Genomic DNA, 19374 nt, shown 5'->3' on the forward strand with positions numbered 1-19374 from the left:
TGGATGTCATTCTGAAACCCAGTCTTGCCCTCAGCATGCTCTGTGCTCTAATTCTTTCTACCCAGCACTCAGAGGTGGCAGGAATAAACTAAACCTAAAGGACTACAACCCAGGCAAATAAAACAACCACTTGGATTTTTGCAGAAATGGAACACTGGCCATGTTAAAGTTATTAATTGGTCAAGCCAAAACAATCTGAGATAATCTCTCACTCTGAATGCTTTGTCAAACCAAACAAGATACTTGGATGCTAACTGAAAAATAAGCCCCACATAAAAATAACTGTTTACATCTAAGGTACTCTGAACATGATATAATTCTTAAGATAATGAAAATGGTATGATCATGGAATCCTGACTCGTATAGTAAGTTTTGATCCAATGTTCAGCTTCCTCACTGAGGAACTAGAATAAAGCACAGGACCTAAACCATTCTCTGGAGCACAGGTATGTGTCCTGGAATACAATTATTCTTAAATAAATAGGTCCCTTTATTCACAGCAAGCATTATCATTATTGCACAAAGACATACTTAATCATGTATTCAAAATTACAAAGCACTTGCACTAAATTACCTGAACAACACTGAGAATTTACCAGCACTATGTTTTGAACACAGCCTATAGAAGTGAGCATATATAGACAAAGAAATTTCACGACATAAAATGTTCCCTTCGTTTTCTTTATATTGTAGAAATACCTTTCCAACAGTAAGAGACATGGATCTAGATGAACGAGGTACTCCATCTTCTGCATAAAAACAGTAGATAAAGAACAGTCTTAGACTATATGAATATCTATAAATAATACTAATAGAGCCCTTGCTTGTATTTCAAACAAAGTCTGTAGTTACTGCATATTTATCTGTCATACAGTCCTGGTCTCAATTACACCTGCAAAAGAGATTTGAAATAAGTGCAAAAAATTGAACCATTAGTATCTCTACAGAGATCAGGCAAAAGCCCACTATTTACCTCCATATACAAAGAAAATACTCATATTTCAGTTTCCAGCAAACTAGGAAAGAAAAGGTTGCAAAAAGAAAAAATCTTTTTAATAATGAAATTTTGCCATCATCTGTCATCTAAGAGGTAGTTGCATTAAAACTGTAAAAGCTACACATATGTGCAAGAGGCCAATAAAAATGTCATTGGATCTCATCAGAATTTGGTAAGTGATAGTGATTTTAAATTACTGTACGATAGCATTAAATATGCCTTATATGAAATATTTTAACTGTTATATCTGTAACTTTTTGAAATCTACTCCTGTAGATCAGAGCTTCATGAACAGGTTTCATGATACTTCACATTTATCATTAACAGCACCAACACCTCTCTGTATAGAGGCAAGATAAACCCTTAAATTTTTTTTTTTTTTACCAGGTGCACCATAGCTTCTGCTAGAATTCTGATTGGCAAGTTTCTTGAACTCCATTAGCTCAGCATGATCCTTTTCATATGTTCTTTTCAGATTTTCCACATACTGCATCATTACTTCTGTTGCCTTTGACATACGCTTCTCCTAAGGAAGAAAAGAGGGGAATACTCAGGTAACCGCTACATTTCTCAAACAAATCATTTGCCTCTATGTGGATGCTCCCTGTCAGGGCTAAATCTGGAATAGTTGTTCTTAAAGAAATATTGGTACCTCCATGACTGAAAATTCCTAAGCTAATTAGAACACAAATGCACATGCATTCATACATATCCACAGAATATCATAATTTATTTTGTCATATATGTATATAGTCTGCCTGTGTGCCTGTCTTATTAGTTAGGTGGTATATGTACATTTGTTTTCAAATCCTCAAAGGTCTTAGTCACTGCCATCAGTCTAGTTACTTTAGTGGGCAGAGGCAACAGTCTTGAATCTGGGGGGTATTGCTGTGTTCTCATTTATACTTGCTCTGTTCTTATATTCTTTATAGTTGTCTGACTAAGCTATTGCCAAGGGCAGGTGACTGAACTAGATGAGCTTTTTGACCCAGAAAAGTCATTATTTGTGCTGCACTGACTTTAACTAAGTTTCTTGTGATGCAGCTATAGTTCTGGATAATATATGTCCTCCTATTGTACAGATGTTGAATAGCTTCACGGGTAATCTTCTGTTTGAATTCTATTTCCAGACTGAAATGGTGTCTTATCCAACACTACAATAAATATATTTAATCTGTCAAAATGGCAAATAAAATTCAAAGGGCTAATATAACCTCCAGCTAAGGCTGAAAAAGAGAAAGAGTGAACATGTGCAGCCAGGATACGTTAGACACCAGGTTGCTCTTACCTGGCGAACGGCTCCAACCATCTCAGCACGACTAGATAGTCTAGCAGCTAAACGCCGCAGAACAGCAATATCCTCCAATAGCTTCTGGTAAGCTTCTCTGTGTTCATAGTGATGCCATAAATGAGCTGAAGACTGAAGTGAAAATACATAAGCTTTATCATCATGTCTTGCCACTTTTATTTCAGATGAAGTAGCCTGAGCCACAGAATTGGGGTAGAGATGCCTAGGCAGAACTACACATGGACATATTAGCCCCAGACAAGTGCCATCACTACCACCATAGATAACCTAGAGAGTGCTGCTGCTCCGTTTTGGAATGGTGCTTCACTGCATACTGCAGGCACACCTTTCAAGGAGTTAAAGAGGGCTAAGCATATTTGCAAGACTTTTTGTTTTGAAAGTAATGATGAATCATGCCTCGCTACCTGTGGACTTTACAAATACCAAGGTTATTTGAAGTAGTACTTAAAATGATTGCCGAAACACAAAGAAAATTTTAATTCACTGGGCACAAGGTGTTAAGAAGGCCATTTTCTTTCAGTTCCATGATACTTCACTTATTTGGAAACTAAGACATTATAGTCTCAAGAATTCAAAATGTGTAAGAGTAATAAAAAATAATATGGCCTGTAAATCAAATAGCAATTGCAATTCCTTAACCATTTTTTGTCAATCAATATGAACATTTATGCACTGGATTAATATCATCACTTCGATAGCTCAGATTAATACTGGAAAGCATCAAAGCATATAAATTCCTTGGGATTAGTTATCAAAGCAAGAGTGAATTTAGATGTTTTATTAGCCAAAGCTTTAGTGAACACCTCTTCAATGAATGAGTTTTCTGTTCACAGAAAAGTTTGGTATGAGGAAACCTGATACAATTTACTTCAGACTTACAGGCAGACTTTGTGATGCTGGATGATTCCTATATTCTTAAAGTGCATTTTCAGGATGCACCAGTTTTGGCATTGAGGTTGTCTTTAGTAATTAATCACTGTGTTGCCGTTCACACAATTCTGCCTTTGACCAGCTGCATTATGCCCTAGTTCTCTGCAACCCCCCACTTGTATTACTGCAAGAGTAAGTCAACACATTGAAATGATGTGTGAAAAGAATAACCTCTCCTCCTCCTCTTTTTCTTCCCGCCTTCAAAAGAAGGGAGTGATGTGCAGTAACTTTTTGAGTCGAGTCATTTGAGAAATTGCGTTTGTAGTGCAAACTTTTGGTGTAGAAACACAGCCAAGAGACTGATGAATCTGGTGCAATGACAACAATTGCAACAACAAGAAATTCTTAAACGTATTTATCACGGAAGCTAGTGTGATAACAAATTGCAGCCAAAATTTGACTGCAAGACCCAATAAGGCATAAGGGAATCTGAGAAAACCATGCACAGAATTTCAGATTTTCAGGTTTTTCTTGGCAACTGTAAGTTGCTTATTTTCTCAAACAAATCTGAAGTTCATGTAAATCAGCTTTCTCTTGAAGTTCCGTTTTTGAATAAAACATCAATTATCACAAGATTGATAAAAAAAATCATAAAGACTGGTAAACTGTCATTAAGCCATATAACATATGCCTGTCCTACAGAAATTAAGATAACCTCCCACTGAGATTGGAACAAGTCTAGGTCTAATATGATACAGATTATACAGAAACCATCACTTCATTTAATTGCTTGTTATTTTATTCCATTATATAGAACACAAGCTTTCATATGAATGGCAGTTTCCACTTTGTTATAAATTATGTAAAAAAACTTGTAAAAGCCAGACTGTAGAATGTGAACTGCATAAAGAAGGAAAAAGCTGATCACATGTGTCTCTTGCTGGCAACATGGTCCTTGGTGCCTACTTAGGGATTCTTAACAGAAATACATGTCAAATCTAACAGACTAATTGCTTTCAGTTTCAAGAGCCCTTATACACTAGTTGTAACAATGTGTATGTATACAAAATACTATAATAAACAAACCCCTGAGATTTAATAGGTTGTTTCTGCTTGGTCTTTAAACAGAGAACAGAAGGAAGAGCAACAAAATATTCAAACCTTTTTTTTTCAGGAACAATTAATCTGGAAATGCAGATTTGAAATTCCAGATGAAAAGATGTAAATATCACAATCTTTTTTTAATTGTATCCTTTCTTGCCTGATGATGTTGATGATGTTCTTGATAAAGTAAATGGAAGAATCACGTTCTCCTAACTATTTCTCAAAAGTATGGCAGCACCTCCTTGTAATATGCAAATTGGGTCTACAGGTATTTCATTTAGCAGCATGGTATCTAAGCATCCCTTCCTTTTTTGGAAAAAACTGTGCACAGCACATAAGTTGATACATCTCAAAGACATATTTGTCATTTCAGTTAGAAAATCCAGAGAAAGCTGGCAAGGACTGAAATCTACTGCTGATAAAAGAACATCAGGGACAGCTGGAATGAAAGTGTATTCAGGCCCAAAACCTCATCCTGAGATTGTATGTATTCCTTAAGTAATCGTCACTGTTTCCTTTCCTGTATCGCCTTCTACTATCTGCAGTTAAGAGGTCTTTCCAGTCACAAATCTCAGGACTCAGGCTTCAGATCACTCCAGTATCTCACCTAACTGGACACCTCACTAAAGAAGGTCTTGCCCAGGAGAGCATGGATCAGTGCTTAAATTGCAGTTCTGAATGCTCTTAGCTTTGTCACAGGCTTATTCCAAGAACTGAACAGCAAATTCATAGTATTTATTCCTGAAGTCTGCTAGACGTAGGGCAACATCCTTTATGCATTTCCAGCAATGGTAGCCTACTCTGGTAGAAAATGATCTCTCTTGTGTAGAGTGGTAGGCAGCTTACAGTAAGGAGCTCAAGCAGCAGAAAATGAAGTTTTGGGGCTGAATTTACAATAGGTATCAGCAAGCATAGCCACACATATTTCAAATGTGTGTGCACTTTCATGTCCACTATAATTCAGAAAAAGAATTATTGTTGTTCTTACCGTAATGGCTGCTTTAAAGTTTTCCAGTTCCTTCTCAGCATTCTCTTCAGTGAGATTTCTTTCTCTCTCTGCTTGGTTAATTCTAGATTCCAAGGTATAACTATCATTTCTAAAGGCCAAGGAAAGTTGTACAAATACATTCTGTTTGGATTAAAAAAGGCACTTTTAAATAAGTGTCACAATAATGTAATTTCCAATAACAAGTTATGAATAATGTATGTGTTTAACAAACTCTGGTGCTTAAATAAGTATTGAAACAGAAAATTGAAAATATTTTTTAAATTAGATTGTTTAAAAAAAATTACTTGTCTTTACTTCCTCTAAAATATGAATAAATGTGTTGCTGCCTCTTTTCCTGAATGTTTTTCTGGGAGATCAGTAGAGCAGAGACACAATGAAGGAAGCAGCCTACCAGAAGTATCAGAATCACAATGGATCTGTTTTCTAGCTGGACTTCCTCCAAGGGTCCCCAAGGTTTTAAAACAGATAATCTGTGCAGAGGAAGTCCAGGGATGAGCTCACCATTAGCATTGTTTTACCTAAGGGATAAACACCTATCACTGAAGCCAGCAAAAGATTACGTGCTAACATTTTTATTCTCTTGCACCCTGTTTTTAAAGATTGTTTCTTTCTTTACCAAATGCATTATTTCTTTGGATTAAGACTTTGCAAAGCACAAGGCACCAAGAGTTCCATTAGATTGGAGCTATGTAAATAAAGATCTTTTTCTTGACTAGTATATGAAAAAAGAGAAGAAACAAAGCCAGCAAGCTAAAAAGCAACCTAAAAAAAAAAATATTGGCTTGAACTGAAAAAGTAAAAATTATGTAAACTAACTGCAAGATATCATCAAAAACTGCCCCAAAGCTCCTATTGGCCAGTACAAAAATGCAATTTAACTAATTTAGTTTCTGGTCTCATTGAAGTAGTAAAAAAATTGAGATTAAAGTAGATTATAGTGATTTCCAAAATGAATGCATATTTTATTACAAAGAATGCACAAGCAAGTGTTTTATTTATTCCTAATCTAAGTCTTTTTACAGTTTATATTGCCTGGGACAATTGCCCATATTTCATAAAATTTTTCTTTTGATTGAGCTCAATATGGCTTTTTTCTGAGAAATAGTTTTTGGAAAAAAAATATCCCATTACCTGGTTCTAATAACCACCCTTAGACTTACAGTAACCACTTAAAATTGAGGCATATGTCTAAAATAATGAGTTTAAGAACATACTTACCTCAACTTCTTTTTCAGTAAGTGGAGGGGAGCTAGAAATAAAAGCAAAAAATTCAGTTTAATTAGCTTTGTCTTTAAAAAGAAAGCTATTGTAATATTTACTCAAGAAGAACAACAAAAGACATCCTCCCCTTAAATATTTTATGGTTTATTTTGGTGAAACCAGTATTTAATTAATTCAGTTGTACTTGTTATGACTAAACCCCCTGGGGTTTTTTTAAAAGCAACAGCACAGTATCACCTGAGTATTGGTGAAAACACCAAAGTTTCTGGCAACTGCAAATATCACTACATTGTGATAAATTGCGAGTACAAGAGCAAGACAGAAGTTACCCTTTTGGAGTTGCGGGTGACTTAATACACTATACTTTGGATTATTATCTTTACCCATTTTCCTTCTGTTAACAGGTGAAACCTCATGATGTTGATCACATATGGGCAGAATTCAAAACCCAGCTCACTGCATACTGAACTATGCTGTTTTGGCTGCTAACTTTGTTAGAAGTTAGCTAACAATGATTCTGACCATGATTCTGACACTGACAAAATATACGTTTGAGTTTTATGAGTGTTCCACCACAAGAATGACTACTGACTGTACAAAAACTAGAAAAATTTACCAAAATGCAGCTTCATAGAATACTATAAAAGAAATGAGATAGACAACATTATACTGCAAGACCTCGCTTAAAGGCAGTCATCCCATGTGTTTGAATTTACAAGTTCTTAATCCTTGTACTTGTTCCAAAACAGCAAAGAGCTATTCAGTTTTATGCAAGTGAATAGAGATGAGAAACATCTGAAAGAAATGACAGGAGCTGTATATACAAATTCTAGTGGATGCCAGTGATAGAAGTTGTGGTTGACATACCTATCATGTACTGTGCAGACAGGATACTTTCAGAAAATTCAAATATTATTGTAATATTCATTGCACCATTAACCCAAGTATAGAAATCAATGCATCTGGCATCAATGAGCAGCAGATTTTTCTTGTTGGGTAGAATAATATTGATACTTAGAGTAGTGACTAGAAAAAGGGAGGCCAGTATGTCCCCTGTGTCAGAAAAACATTTTGTGCCTAAAGTGTTAGTATTCCTATTACTTATTGTTATTCTAGGAGGAAGCCTACTAGAAGGAGTAGTCCTTCTAGAAGGAAGTTCAAGCATCTGTATATGTTATATAACACAGCACAGGATGCTAAAATTTGTGTCTTTCCTTTGGCTGGGAACATTCTGAGAAATTTATCATAAGAATGAAAAGTTATGTGTGTACTTGTTCAATAGATTAAGCCAACTGAGTAAAGAATATTACCTGAAAAACAGAAGTTCTGTATATTATCTGATCCTCAAAGCAAGTTCAGCATTCACTTATTTTGTACTTAGCTATGAAATTACTTTTCTTTTCAGTAGTTGATTACAATCAAGCAATGGTCTCTTAGAACTTCTTCATGTCATGCATTCATTTGTATAAAATGTTGTATGTAACAGTTCCTTCATGACAAATGTTAAGCATTTATTTCATCTGCACAGAGAACACTTATTGACTGCTTCAAATGACTGAAGGCCTTTGGTATTTATACTATAAAAACACATGGGTGAATTTAGGAAAAGTTTTGGCCAAATATGTTTGGAATTGTTTTAATGTCTAATAAGCATTTTTGGTTATGGTTTTATCTCTCTCAAAGAAGAGGCTTATGCAGAAATATGGAAGAAGCTTAGTTTTGTTCTAATGCAATACAAAATAAAATATGCTCAGTCTCTAAAGTTACCAGTGGTGCAAGGTATGCAAGGCATGTGGTCATAAATGCTTCATTTGAGATTTCTTCCCTATATTTCTTGGGCCAGAGCAAAATATTATCTGAAATTATGGACTTTTGTATCATTTTAAACATAAATCTTCCCCGCAAAAGGAAAATTCCACTTAAATTCTGTCAAGAAAATGTTAAATTTGGATAGTAGTAAAGTCAAATCAGAATGAAAATTGGTATTCTTAAAGGTCTGGACAAACACCTGGCAGGTATAGTTTATTTTGACTCTACCTCAGTAAAGTATGGACCAGGGGATTCCCTTGCTATAGTTACATTGCATTATGCAACAATAGCTCTAGTTTCAAATGATTTCTTGTATGGTGCTGCCCTACACATCTATAACACGCAGACATACTGTTTCAGATTGCATAAGATAGAAAGCAGAAACTCCTGAGCCATGGCAGGTGTTAAGCAATCTGTTGACAAGTGCCTACTTGCACAGCCCAAGATCAGGGAATTCGCAAGCCAGTCCTTCAACTATGTTTGCAAAATAAACTCCATTTTCCTGAAAAATCATCACCTGCATAAAAACTGCAGAATTCTTACATGCCCAAATTTTACCACTGAAAAGCATTATCTGGCCTGATACTTTTCTGGGGAAAAGAAATACTAACATTTTCAATATGAATTTATATCTGCAGCAGCAATCCTGAAAACCAGGAGTGGACAGACCAGTGGAAAAACCTGTATAAAAATGTACTTGTAGCATGCAAGTTAGGTTACAGACTTTTTATGTAGAACTTACAAACTAATTTTAAAACTTGGACAGTTACTGGAAGTTGGTACACTCACCAAATTTTTTTCAGAAAAACTGTGTTGCACATTTTAAGATGCAGCAACTTCTCTACTCATATGGATCCCCTATGAACGGAACTCCATAAAGGGAGCTCACTGGATACCATTAGTGTGCCTTCCCCCAGATGATGTCTTTCTACTTCTAATGAGCTTTTACCTTCCTGGAAGCGATTTGTGCACTCGTAGTTTTCGCAGCAATACATCAGGAATGCTGGGCATGACGTCAGAGCTATTCTTTGTCTCTTCCTCTTCAGTGGGGGAAGGGAGAGGTGAAGGGCCTAAAGACATTTTCAGATAAAAAACTTTTAATGTTATTTGAGAAGTCATGCATTAACTATCAATAGTCAGCATCTCAGAGCCGAATAGGACCTTGAAAAGGACACAGTTAGGCTAAAAAGTCAATGATGCTTTCACCCCAACTCTACTGGGAGCAAAAGTGAACAAGAAGAAAAGGTCCATCCCTTCACGCAGAATGTTACTTCCTTTACAGTGTATAGTGATACATCACTCATCTCTCCTTTACTGCTAAAGATCCCCGTCTTCCTTTTGAGCAGTGGCAACAAAAGTAATCAGTATAATTGTCATCCTTTATGTAGAAAGACTGAAGTAATATGAATTCTGACAGTCTCTAATGCACTGAGAAATAATTATTTTATTAGTATTTTTCCTAGAAGTCAAACTGATCCCAAATTCATTACTGGAACATCTAACCTAACATTTTCCATTTGTGCTTTACCAGTACAGTTACATTATTTCTCGAATATTTTAGCTTAGATTTTGTAATAGAGGGCTGTCATTTTCTAAGGCTTTAAATGCCACCTGCCAAGATGAATTCTAGTATAATGTACTATGCTACAGATTTTGTGCACCACTTACGGTGATGAATCTACAACATGTACTTGTTTGCAATGCACGTTCACTGAAACAGGACATAAAGGTTATAATTACATTCTCTACTTCTGTCACTTTCATAAGGACCAAGATATGTCTCAAACTTTTAAAAAAAATTATATTACTTAACTTTTTAATCTTCATTTTATTTAATTTCATATATAATTTTCCCCAAGTTTTGCCTGTGACGGTAGTTGGTTGAGTGATCTCTCCCTGTCCTTAATTTGACCTACGAGCCTTTTGTTACATTTTCTCTCCCCTGTCCAGTTGAGGAGGGGGAGTGATAGAGTGGCTGCATGGTGCTTAGTTGCTGGCTGGGATTAAACCATGACAATAATAATTCCCCTATCTCCTTCTATCTTGCCAGAATTTAATGAAGGACTCTCCTATAGGAAAGTTAGGTTCCCCAGTCTGAATCTCAGAAGGTATCTTCATACAGGTCTCCTATTCATTTGGTGTAAGAGAAAGATTCTTAGACTTGCAAAACAAATAGTGTGAAAAAGCTCAAATTTTATAGACATGGAAAGCGTTAACGTGAAAGACAGGAAAGAATGGGAGATTCTTTCTAGCTACATTTTAGTTATGTGCATTTCCTTTATATTTAAAAATTCCAGTGTTTACTTAAGAACAGTCATGTGTGTCCCCATAAAAAGCCAGCCTGATACCACAATGCCTCCAGATCTAATACATCCCACTTATCTAAGCTCCTGTAGATGCAAAGTTGTGTTTACTCAGATGAGCACAACAACTTGGCATTGATAGCAAAACATGATGGAGCCAGTATATTTGATTCATAACAGTAATAATGAAGTATCTGGCTATTTCCTATTGTTTAAGCAAAGTTACTACTGCAGTTAAAAAGCATAAGGTGACTTTTATGACAATGTAAGGAAGTAAGTCTCCCTAACAAATGAACTAAGGATTTGACCCCTCACTTCTTTTCCCCTCTGAGGAGAAGGACTTGACCCTTAATGTTCTGGCTATCATTTAGATAAGTTACTAGACTTTAAAATGATGCTCATGAGACATTGGTTGAAAAGCTGGATAAAATGATGCTTAGCTTTTCATAATGTTTTACTCAAAAGTTTCAGATCTGCCAAAATTATCTAACAGGTTGGTAAAATGGCAACTATTTTACACTTTCAAACACAGCCTGCTAAATATTTTCTAGGAAATGATATATTAGCAGAGTGACAGGAATAATATTACTATATCTAAGAATCCAAAGATATAATCACTAAATGCAGAAAGAGGACAAGAAGTCTCTTTAATCTTGTTTCATTCAGACTGAAGATGAGTCTGTTTCCAGAGATAACATGAGATGTAATCTCAGCCATCTCCCTATGTAACAGAAACTTTAAGGCCTTATGAAACAGTCCCAAAGCAAATCTAATACTGTTCCTTTTGCTAATTCATAGGAAAAATGGAAATTGTCTTTGGATCAAATCTTGGACCATCAGCTTCAGCTCCTTTCATATTAACCATCTCCATTTCAGTTAATGTGGCCTTAAAAACACTCTGAACAAGTCTTGACTTAACTACTTTCAAACAAATGTACAGCTTTGGTTTAAATATTTTCAACTGATTGCTCAGCACTACTGCTATTTAGTTCTTCCAGTTGTTGAATTGTCCTCAGGATTATACCTTTGCTCTTTATTTCTATTCTGAATCTTTTTTAGATGCTGCCTACAGGCATCAAATCTCAATTGCTTGTGTTAGACTGGAAAAAAAATTTGGTGTCAGATTTCTGTTTCCTCATTTATGTAGAGTTTTAAGCCTTTTCCTTATTAAAAAACATATAAATTGAGCTAAACCCCCACACACACTTATTGCAAGGCATATTTTTCCAGTCCTTCAATCACATTTATGTCTCTTCTCTGGCCTTACTCTTACCTATCCACATTGACGTAGAGCTGTAGACCACGCATGAACATGCCATTTCAATATTTGCCACACATATACTAAAATAAAAAAAGCAGGAAAAAAGCATTCCATCTCTTATTTATACTTGCAGGGATCAAATTCACCCTTACGGCCACAATATCTTGCAGAGGTCACATCCATTCAATCCATCACTGCTGAAACTTTTTTTCAGAAAGTCACTGAAACTTGAGACAGTCCTCCATCTATTAAGTACAAGCTAGACTCTGTTCCAGGTATGGATCTTTTCATTTGGTTGTAATAATACCTACAGTATCTTCTTGGCTCAGGTCATCAAGAAATTCAGGTACTTCCATTATTGGTCTCTCTTATTCATCATTTACTACCCTCCTCCATGACTGCTTCATTACAACTACTATTGCAATTGAAGAAAAAGACTTTTTTTTCCCCTCCATATTAGTCAGTTATAAAAATCAGTGTATAACAAACAAACACCCCTTCCAGCTTTTATGATACTGCACCTTTTTCCTGTTCAGCTGCTTCACTAAGTTCAGGAAGTTTAAGTCCAACTAAATTTTGATTTCTCATCAAAATATGCTCCTGTTAAGAAAAACAGTAACATTTCTAATTAACTTAACTAGAAATCTCAATTTAAATATCCCTGCCATGTGAAGACTAAATATAACATTTACTTTAGTTAATAAACATAATGGAGATATTTATATTAAGCTATAGTCAGATGCTACATTGCATGGATACATGTACATTCACACACACACCCCCACCCTTAAACATCAGATATTTCAAATTTTATACATGCATTATTTAGAAAAATTCCTCATCATGTAAACAGAGATTTGCAACATGTGGCCCTTAGTCAAGTAGAAAAATTGAGTTTTGGTAAATGAGAGTTTTAGTAAATGAGAGCAAAAAGAGCAATTTTGGATATAGCCATAGTAATAAGTAAGTATCCCAGAAAGGAGAGAAAATTCAGAAAACCAGACATATGAGACTTTGCCACTTTGACTCAATTCAGTAGAATTTATTCACACCAAAGCTTAGTATGCTACAGCTGAAGTTAATACTTCACTGTTAATGTACTCTGCCTCTATTTCTTACAGGTAGGGAAGACTGTACTCTCAAGGATTAAACTTTGTTATCTTTTCTCCTTCTATCATCTCCTCATTTTCTACTTTCATATTCTCAGGTATGTTTAAAATTCACAAACACCTGCTTTTGTTTATAAGTAGACAATTCCTACTGGGGACAGAGTTCAAATCTCACCTAACTGGAATTATATATCATGTTGTATTAATTTTCTGATTCTAGCTACTATTTGGGCTTAACAGCTGCTAGGACTTTTAAAGTTATATGGCTCAAGTGTCTCTATAATCAAAACTTCCAGTACGTATATGCTAAGAGTATGTGTGTTATATAAACAGGAAAAGACGAATAACTAAGCTACCATTCCCAAGCAATACAATGGGAATGAATTAACCAAAGTGCGGAATTTTAGGTCCTCACTTGTCAGCCCTGTGTTCATCTTAAAATATTAACTACTAGAGATCAAAGAAAATATTCATATTAGGCTGTTAAGGAAACCACTACAGGAAAAAGAAAAAACTGCTTTTTTTTTTTCTCCTTTCAAAGGTAATTTTTGCTATATACACATGGTAGTTGCTTTATGATGGTGGTTTATCATTTCATGACATTTCTACTTTTTTCAATACACTGATTAATTCTTAGGGTTTAATTCTTAATTTTTACCAATCATTTAGACAATCATTTAACAACAGATTAGTTCATAGATTTCGCCGTCCAAGTCTGTCCTTCAAGTAGCTGACACATTTGCACCATGTTAGAATTAGGAACTGTAAGTCTGGCCATCCTCTACTTGCCCTGGCTCTCAGAGACACCCAGTTTTAAAACTTGGGATGCTTTGAGACATTTTCTGAGAATGTCAATAAGCAAAAAGTCATAGCAAAACAATTTCCTGTCCCCTGAGATCTTGCAAATGTAATGTTACTGCAAAGGTTAGTATTCTTGAATGACAGGACTATTGCCCTTAGAAGGGAGAATAGCAACCAAGACTCAAAACCACTCAGCTGAACAAAGTAAAAGTGATCTTTAAATCCAAAGAAAGTTTACAAATAGTATATGATACACAGAGGCTTGTAAGCCCTTAAACAAGAGCATAGTAACTGTCTACAAACTTCAGTTAAAGATTTCTGTTTATACACAGGTCTCAGCCCACTTATACAGAAATCAGTCAATTAGTCAATGTATTGTGAGTCTGTGAATCTGAGGACAATTCCAAAGGAGCGGAAAAAGCATATCACAGGGAAGCAAAGGAAGTAAAAAAGCCTAAGTGACCCTTTTAAAGAGAATGTTGTTACATCCTGAGGAAGGAAAGATTCTTCAGATCTAAAATTCATTTTAGAAATCAAAATAGATCACTTTAGTACCAAGTACATTTTACAAATGACATGATTGTTTATCAACTGTTTCCTGTTTATAGGTCATGTAAATGATATAAAAATGAGATATATTGTGTTTTAAGACTCACCTTTCTGTCACAATGAAAGCAATTAGTACTTTCTTGACAGAAGTATTACAACTTTTTTCTGGGGGCCAAAACCTGCATATGCACATACATATGTGCATATTGAAGATACCACAGTGCAGTTGATGCATATTTGAAGAGAACTAAGAAATAGAATAATTCCATACAATTTAGTTACAGGTTACAATTTGCTAAAGTTGCAAAGGAAAAACACAACACAATTCTGTATTGATTTTGCTGAAACTGTTTCCCATTATATTACTGTATGTTTCTTGCAATGATAAAAATAATGCTAAGCAAGTTGAAAGTTTAATAAGATATGAAAATAAATTTAAAACAGGATACAAATGATGACTACAACTTACCTCTCTGAGCTTTGTCAATTTCTGCATTCGAACTGGTTGAACTTGGATTTGAAGGTCTTTGAATGCTTTTAATTGATTGGTGGATTTATTACCAACAACAAAGCTTTTATCTTCCTCAGATGGTAATTTTAAAGGTGTTTTATCCTTCTGTCCAGGCTCCAAGCTATCCCATGATACAGCCCGTAGTAGAGGAGGACGTACTCCACACAGTTTAAATTCTGGTTTACATGAAACTTTATGGTCCCTCATTTCTGGAACAGGAATTTTTAGCTTCGAGTCTATATTTCCTACTCCTGGTCCTGGTAGATGGGTTCTTAAAGGAACATCATTATCTTTTGCTTTCTTGAGGAATGACTTTCCAAGTTCATTTTCACAAACATTCATGCAAGTGTTAAGAGACGTTCTGCCACCATCACCACCTGAAGGGGAGCATTTAGGTAAAGTATCCATATGTTTACGTGGATCAAAGTTTTCTTTTTGTTCTGAGAGCTTCTCTTTGGAGTTTTCAAAACCAGCAGAACGAGGAACCAACCTTCCCTGAGAAATCTTTCTTTGATCATTCTGCCTTCGATCAATTAATCCTTTTGCAGCATTCTGAAAGTAGAGGGTCACACATCAAACAGAGAAACAAGTGCAGATTTCTCTTTTCCCCTGCTCAAGGACAGATTTTCACTGTAAAAAGCCATTTCCTTTTCAGGGACATATGCTTTTAAATATGCACTGTTGACAAGAGAAATAATTTTTAAAAGGCGCTTGAAAGCACACTGCATTGGGAATCTTTCCTCTGAACTTTTGAGATAACCTCCTGCCATTCCAGAGTCCATTATAGTCAAGTTTCTCATCATCTTAACGTAAGGTTTGTCAGAGTACACACCTTTAACCTTGTATCTTATAGCACTATTACTTTCCTTTGATTGTTTTCCATGAGTCCCTCACTTCCCAAGGGAAAAAACCATGGGCTTGTACACTAAGTTAAAGCACATATTGTAATTTCTCTCTTCTTTCTTTGTGTGCAGTACCATAGATTATAATTTGGCTGAAATCTCTACAGGAGAACAGGCAAAAGTATGTTTGCATATACCTTGGCTACTTTGGTGCAGAATCTGTAATCTGTACAGAATCTGCCCCTTTGTCTAAGGGCAGCTGTGTCAGCAATTTAAGGCAACCAACATACAAACTGTGGGCTCTGCCTTAGATATATTACTACTCCTCTCCTTTATAGTTACTGCTCCAAAATTCTGCTGCCATACTGGTTTTTCTAAGTATTGCCTAATCCACTCACAGCAAAAATCTCTTTAAAGGGCCATCTGATATTACCTAAAACAAATTAGGAAGCATTCATATAAACTGCTCCACCAATACTTTTGTGAAGCAGTAACATCCCCTCAGTGGTGCAGAACACGAGGTACAGTAATGTCTTCCACTGAACCAAAGGGATCTGGAAGACGATGCCTGCCTAAAACACCAGCATACCCCAAAGTGGCTATAGTAGATATTTATACTTTACTTATAAAGGTATTTCTTATATCGATTTTAATTGAGCTAGGGCAGGGTGCATGATAGGATGTAAAGGCTAGCTGTAAGGCTATTGTCCTCCACTACATTTGCAGGTGCTTCACAGTTTCCTAGAGCAATATAATTTTTCTTTTCACTCAGTGAGCAGTCTTTTAGCCTTTTTAGTCACATAAATAAGTCACGTGTGCTAAACCAAACGGGCAGATTTTGTTCAACACTTGATGTGAAACACTTACCTCTGCAGTTTGCCTGTCATCCTCTTTGACAGTTCTGATATTCTAGCAAAAAAGGAATAAAAAAGTTGCCTTACAAGGTTATCTTTCACAACTATGCTGCAAATATTAGATATAGATATTAATGGACGAACTTCAAATCTCTTAATTTTTACACTGCTTGTCACATTTATTTAGGAAGTAATTTTAGGGATTAGTTTTTCCATAGATTAGGATTATATTGGATCTTTTTCCATTTTCTACACTTAACAGATCTCTATGATCCTTCAGTGCTTGTCACCTCATGGATTTTTGTCTTCAGAGTAAACATTTATTAGTCCCTCACTCTGCAGAAAAAACGTATCAATAATCCAGTCTTGGCATATAAAATGGTATTCAAAACATTCGATTTTCCTCAGGGACTAACAGGACAGCATAGTGTAAAATAGTACTGTAATAACCAGGTTACTTTGCAGACTATACAGCTCCTTCTTACCTGCCCTGGAGATACTGACTCGACACTAGTGGTTGTGCATGCATCAGACCCTAGAAAGACACGCACATAATTAGGGCACATCCTGATGTTTTGCTCAAAATTTTTACTACTACAGCATTAGCAAACACACACATGCACAGTTCCACATAATATATTAAGGACAAAATTTAAATGTGGAAAACGCTATTTAAAAGGAGAAAAAAATTATCTAAAATATAGTCAGTGAAAGATCATTAAAGCTTCTCAAAACTCCATTACTGAAAAGAATAAAAAATTAGAACATGTAACCTAGCAGCACCACAGGAATAAAAACACAATAGAAAAAATATATATACGTAAAAATATATATTGTGGGCATTCATGAGCTTTGTCATATTCAGGAGGAGATGCTTGAATCTACAGATTTTAACATCTCCTCAAGAAATATTAAAAAATATATTTTTGGTGAGCTTTTGTAAGTTAAAGTTTGAGCCTGCATAGATCATTTTACCTGATGGAACTGGAAGACTGAGAGAGTTGCTCCGAGATGCTACTGGTGAAACTTTAGGACTAAGTGTAGGGGAAACAGCTTCATTAAAACAAAGACAAAAACAAAAAAAAAAGGTAATTTTACTTTCTAGGCTTGTAGCTTCTGAATTTTTAAAATTCAGGTAAGATTAAAATGTGAATCTCATAATCATCAGTCCTGTGTTTGTCCAAAACCTGACAAGTCATTTTAATTGTCATGTTGTTCTTGGCAACTAGGAACTTAGAGTAGGTTTTATCTTGTATACCTGCCATAAACTAATAGAATTCTGTTGATACACAGAATGCTTATTCTCCTCAGTTTTCTGATACTGTAAGCACTTCAGAGAAATAGATACAAGAGTGGGATTCACAAGGAATTTAGAAAAAAAAGAGGAAGATTTAATTTTAAAAAGTATAGTTGTTTTTTCCTCCAGAGAGTGTCAAGCCAATTTTAAGACAGAACTTTGTTTTGAATTGACATTTCAGAGCTAAATGAAAGTTCTACTTCAAGATAACATGGCATTTTGTCCTAGTTCACAAACACTTCATATGAAGAGGGAAAAAAATAATTTCAGTTGACATTCTAGAACAAAACATTTTATTCTGCTGTTTTGAAAGGAGGATCTGGTCCAATTAGCTTAGTTTATGACTATGTTCAGAATAAAAGTCTGTGTAATCATGTCTGAGGGGAATGTTTTTTCAGTAGTATGAATTTTGCCATTAATATTTCATTTTATGTACAATAGGAACTTTAGGAAGAAAATCTTCACAAACAGAAATTTGTGATCATTTTTTAGATTTCAACAGAAATACTTCATGTTTTCCTGTTACAGTGTTTGCAGTGTGTCATTCAGGCAATTAAAAACTTTACACCATCTTCCACTAATACATCTGAATATAAAAATTGGTCATTTCTGTTTTATATGGAATTGTGAGGAGGGGCAGAGGGATTCTGACCTTTGAATTAACAAAGTGTATTTATACAGTAGCAATGTATGCATTACAGTAGATGCTTATTTGTGCCTTTGCAGATGAATCTGCACCTACCTGTGGGTGATTCCTGAAGGCTGCTTCTTGACTTTCTGCCTCTGCGCATTAGAAACCTCTCGCTCACTTTCTTTGCTTCTTCTAGTAATTCAAGGTTCTTCTTTTTGTCTTCCTCTGATATTTTGACATCTGGTAGCTGATCATTTACCAGATCAATCACATGACCGCTGTTGTCTGGGTAGAAAACATCAGAATTAAGAGCTGTACCTCATATTTCCAGATATGTTGTGGAATTTCGGAGTGACAAGTACAAAACATATCTATAAATTTAGATTTGAGCTTGCATTTAACAAACATTAATGTCTGCTCATTTCTGATGTTCTTATATTCTCAAGTTTAGAGCAAGTCCTCAAAAACACAGATAACCCACTAAGATTAAGATACTATGATCAAAGATGCTCTGATATGTGAAACTGGCTTTTCCAGCTGTGTCCCCAATACAGTTTTTCTAATTCATTAGTAAAAGTGGCATTAGATCCATCTCAACTAGCAGTCATGGCATTTCTGTTGTAGATTCTGTTTTTCCATGGATTTTGTATGTCCATTTTTTCATGACTAAGATCCCACAAACTCACCTGGCAAAGATTTATGCCCACTAGTTTTAACATACAGGTGATTCCATCAAGTAATCTATAAAATAAAGTGCAGGGTTTGGAAGTATAAAGATTTTATTCTATGCAGATAGAATAGCTTTTCCCACAAATGCAGAAGCAACAGTAAAGCTGCATCTGGCAAAGCTGCAGGCAGAAGAAGTTGAATAGCTAAAGTCTAAAAATTATAAAGCTA

The 19374-nt window shown here is 35.4% G+C and overlaps 1 protein-coding gene across 15 annotated transcripts in view; it reads right to left on the reverse strand.

The window, feature by feature from the left end:
• The window catches only part of IRAG1 (inositol 1,4,5-triphosphate receptor associated 1), a 125560-nt gene that overhangs the window by 11272 nt on the left and 94914 nt on the right, over nucleotides 1-19374 (reverse strand). For 13 of the 15 annotated variants that reach the window (XM_069803853.1, XM_069803854.1, XM_069803858.1 and 10 more), the window contains 12 exons: nucleotides 18589-18762; nucleotides 17525-17602; nucleotides 17035-17084; nucleotides 16563-16604; nucleotides 14812-15405; nucleotides 12405-12483; nucleotides 9269-9389; nucleotides 6508-6538; nucleotides 5269-5409; nucleotides 2286-2417; nucleotides 1382-1523; nucleotides 700-749 (listed from right to left, as the gene is read on the reverse strand). In XM_069803853.1, the coding sequence (XP_069659954.1) occupies nucleotides 700-749; nucleotides 1382-1523; nucleotides 2286-2417; nucleotides 5269-5409; nucleotides 6508-6538; nucleotides 9269-9389; nucleotides 12405-12483; nucleotides 14812-15405; nucleotides 16563-16604; nucleotides 17035-17084; nucleotides 17525-17602; nucleotides 18589-18762 (1634 nt within the window). The remainder of the gene's footprint in view (nucleotides 1-699; nucleotides 750-1381; nucleotides 1524-2285; nucleotides 2418-5268; nucleotides 5410-6507; nucleotides 6539-9268; nucleotides 9390-12404; nucleotides 12484-14811; nucleotides 15406-16562; nucleotides 16605-17034; nucleotides 17085-17524; nucleotides 17603-18588; nucleotides 18763-19374) is intronic. The other 2 variants (XM_069803859.1, XM_069803866.1) reach the window with 1 other exon arrangement.

This window comes from Haliaeetus albicilla, chromosome 16 (assembly GCF_947461875.1).
Source record: "Haliaeetus albicilla chromosome 16, bHalAlb1.1, whole genome shotgun sequence".
NCBI lineage: Eukaryota > Metazoa > Chordata > Aves > Accipitriformes > Accipitridae > Haliaeetus > Haliaeetus albicilla.